General features: G+C 44.9%; 1 protein-coding gene across 1 annotated transcript; it reads right to left on the bottom strand.

Annotated features, from left to right (window-relative positions):
• Positions 1 to 904: 904 nt before the first annotated feature.
• On the bottom strand, positions 905 to 1,663 carry LOC132226731 (coiled-coil domain-containing protein 70-like). The gene has a single exon (XM_059681206.1). The coding sequence runs from the start codon at positions 1,661 to 1,663 to the stop codon at positions 905 to 907; it is 759 nt and encodes a 252-aa protein (XP_059537189.1).
• Between the last annotated feature and the right edge of the window lie 1,385 nt (positions 1,664 to 3,048).

Raw genomic sequence — 3,048 nt, 5'->3', positions numbered from 1 at the left:
GTCCCCAGTGGGAGATGTGCAGGAGGCAGCTGATGGATGTTTCTCTCTCATCAATGTTTCTAGCTCTCTATCTCTCTCCCTTCCTCTCTGTAAAAAATCAATAAAATATATTTAAAAAAAAAGAAAATCGCTGAACTAGGTCAATTATCAATATTAACACTTCTGAAAACTCCATTTCTTCTACAATTTTCATGGAACACACGCTGAGCCACAGAAGCCCGTTTCCAGCTCCAGCACTCCTAGTTGGAGACCTCTGTCCTCGTACTCCCTTTTCTCTCTTTACTTCATGAGATAGGACATCCACCGTCCCAGGAAGGTAAAGGAGGTGACAACGGAAGGAAAAATGAAGAGAAAGTGAGGCAGCCTGCGAACTCTCATGGAAATGTTCTGTACTGCCACACACGTTTAAATTCTTATTATCTTATCGGCCTCCTCACTGAGACCACTGGAGTCAGCATGAGGCGGCAGAAGTGATATTCCTTCACATCTTTTTTCACAATACGTATGCAAAACTTTATATTTACTACACGGTTCAGAATTCAAAGGGCGAGTTTTAAGGCAAATATCCCCTCTGTGGTGTTAATTTTTTACAATATTCACCCGCTGTCTCTGAATGTTACCACCACCATCAGTTGGTTCATTCAAGCATCACATTTCGTGCAGTACATACTAGGCATTGTAAAGTAAAAATAACCACTAATAGAAGCGTAACATGTAAGTAAACCTAGATCTCTCTTTTTTTTTTTTTTAATTTTAAGAACTTTATTTCGTTCCTAAGATCAGGTACAGAGCAATGCACATTTCCAGGCTTTTGACTCCACCCCAATAATAGTCTATCACCTTCAAACGTTTGTGCTTTCTGGAACGCCCATGGTTTCCATGGCACGTCTCGCGCTCTGTGTCCTCAGTGGGCATCTCCCCAGCGAGCATGGTTGCTCTCTTTCCCCCGGAGAACCCTGTTCCACAGCCCCAGCACCTGCGCCTCCTCCAGGAGGGCTTTTATCTCCTCTTGCAGGGCATCGCTTTCCTCTCGGAGGGCCTGGTTCTCCTGGCGCAGGGCCTGCTCCACCTTCCACAGGGCCTGCTCCTCCAGCTCCAGCGCCGCTCCTTCCTTGCGCAGGGCCAGCTCCTCCAGCCGCAGGGCGCGCTTCTGGTGCTGCAGGCCCTTGATGTTCTCCTGCAGGGACCTGATTTCCTCCTGCAGGGCCTTCGCCTCGTTGCGGAAGGCCACCTCCTGCTCCCAGAGCGCCTTGCTCTGAGCCTTCAGGGCGTTGTTCTGCTGCCAGTAAGACTTCGCCTCCGAGCTCAGCACGTTGAGCCTCTGCCACGGGGTCTTGGGGGTCTTGAAGAACACGGCGCTCGCCGCCCACAGGTCCTGGTTCTCCTCCTGCAGGGTCTGGTTCCTCTGCCGGATCGCCTGGTTCTCCATGCGGGCGCTTTTGTTCTCTCTCCGCAGGGCCTTGTTCTCTGCCCACAGGCGCCGGTTTTCTCCTCGGAGAGCGTTGTTCTCGTTCCGGGTCATCTTGTTGTCCCTCCGGAGGTTTTTCTTCACCGTCTGAGACTCCCGTTTGGGCTTATTTTGACCTCGGATGCAGGAGAAAAACGTCGAGAACATGCGACAGATCTTCCCTCGTTTGGGCCGCTTTGATTCCGAGGCAGCCATTGTCTCTGTAGCGTTGTATCTGCGCAAACTGCCAACCCCAAGTGTGCTGGGGGCAAGCTAGGCTGAACGGAGGCGATTTGCGACCAAAAAAGGTTCTCAATTTGTTGAGAATTTGTTCATATAGAATTGTCTGTTGTTTCGATTTCGCACAAGGAGTACTACACACTAAACAAGGTTAGGTCGGCCCACTGCAGGAGAAAACGGGAAAATAGGAAGACAGGTCAATAAATGAACTGTTAGGTTGGTAAAACAAACTCAGGCCAACTAAATTTCAACACCGAAATGACACATTAATAATTCTAGATTACAGATTGAATAGGGTTCAAGGTTAATATACTGAATTGCTTTTGGTGCCAAACTGAACTGTGTGCTAAACTATTACCAAACTACTAATAGCCTACTAATATAATGGTTACTTATAATTAACTCACCTGCTATTGATGTGCAAAAATACCAGGCACTTACACAAACATGTCTGGCTTGGTAAGAACCAGAAAACACCTTTTAAAGAGGTTATATGCACTGTAGTTTCTTCTCCCCATATTTACTTCGACATTTATTAGTGACAGCCATCCCTACTTACATTTCTGTGGCCTCTGAATTCCCTGCGTGCTTGATTCCTTTTTAGTGCCAGAAAACAACCAGGCAACATTTTATGACATCAATAGTGATGTCACATAGTTCTGACACCAATGAGTGCCGTACAGGGTGCTTGGCTGTTTTGTTTTTTTTAGTATGTGTTTTAGGGAAGAAAAGAAAAAGTAATTTAGTTTTATTTTATTTGGTTGTTGTCGGAGGCCTGCCTTTTTGTTTGTTTGTCGCATCCATTTTTCTCTAACTACTGCTGAGTGTAACCTGTTTCTAAGGCTTTAATGCAATGGTTCTCAACCTTCTGGCCCTTTAAATACAGTTCCTCATGTTGTGACCCAACCGTAAAATTATTTTCGTTGTTACTTCATAACTGTAATGTTGCTACTGTTATGAATCGTAATGTAAATATCTGATATACAGGATGGTCTTAGGCGACCCCTGTGAAAGGGTCGTTCGACCACCAAAGGGATTGCGACCCACAGGTTGAGAACCGCGGCTTTAATGCTTTCTTTGGTCTCTCAGAAGGCATTTCCTTTTAAAGTCCGTTTAGTAGTTAAATAATTTCCTTCAGAGGCTATTACTGCCAAGAAAACCCCTCCCAAACAATACATTGCTGTTTGTTATGTGAGGAGTTATGATGGGATGATGATATATCAGACATTGGAAATGTGGACCAGAAAATAAATGGAGATTTTGAAATATTATTTCCTTCATGTTTGACACTCTGGCTACTTTGTTACCACTGGAGACTCTTTTTTTTTTTATAATAATATTTGATGCTTTTCTCTATTAAA

This window comes from Myotis daubentonii, chromosome 2, assembly GCF_963259705.1.
Source record: "Myotis daubentonii chromosome 2, mMyoDau2.1, whole genome shotgun sequence".
NCBI lineage: Eukaryota > Metazoa > Chordata > Mammalia > Chiroptera > Vespertilionidae > Myotis > Myotis daubentonii.
Note: the sequence above shows the minus strand (reverse complement) of the source record. Positions and strands in the feature narration are given on the sequence as shown.

Excerpts from the sequence above, each read along its gene's own strand:
- LOC132226731 (XM_059681206.1), bottom strand. The coding sequence starts at position 1,663 with ATGGCTGCCTCGGAATCAAAGCGGCCCAAACGAGGGAAGATCTGTCGC.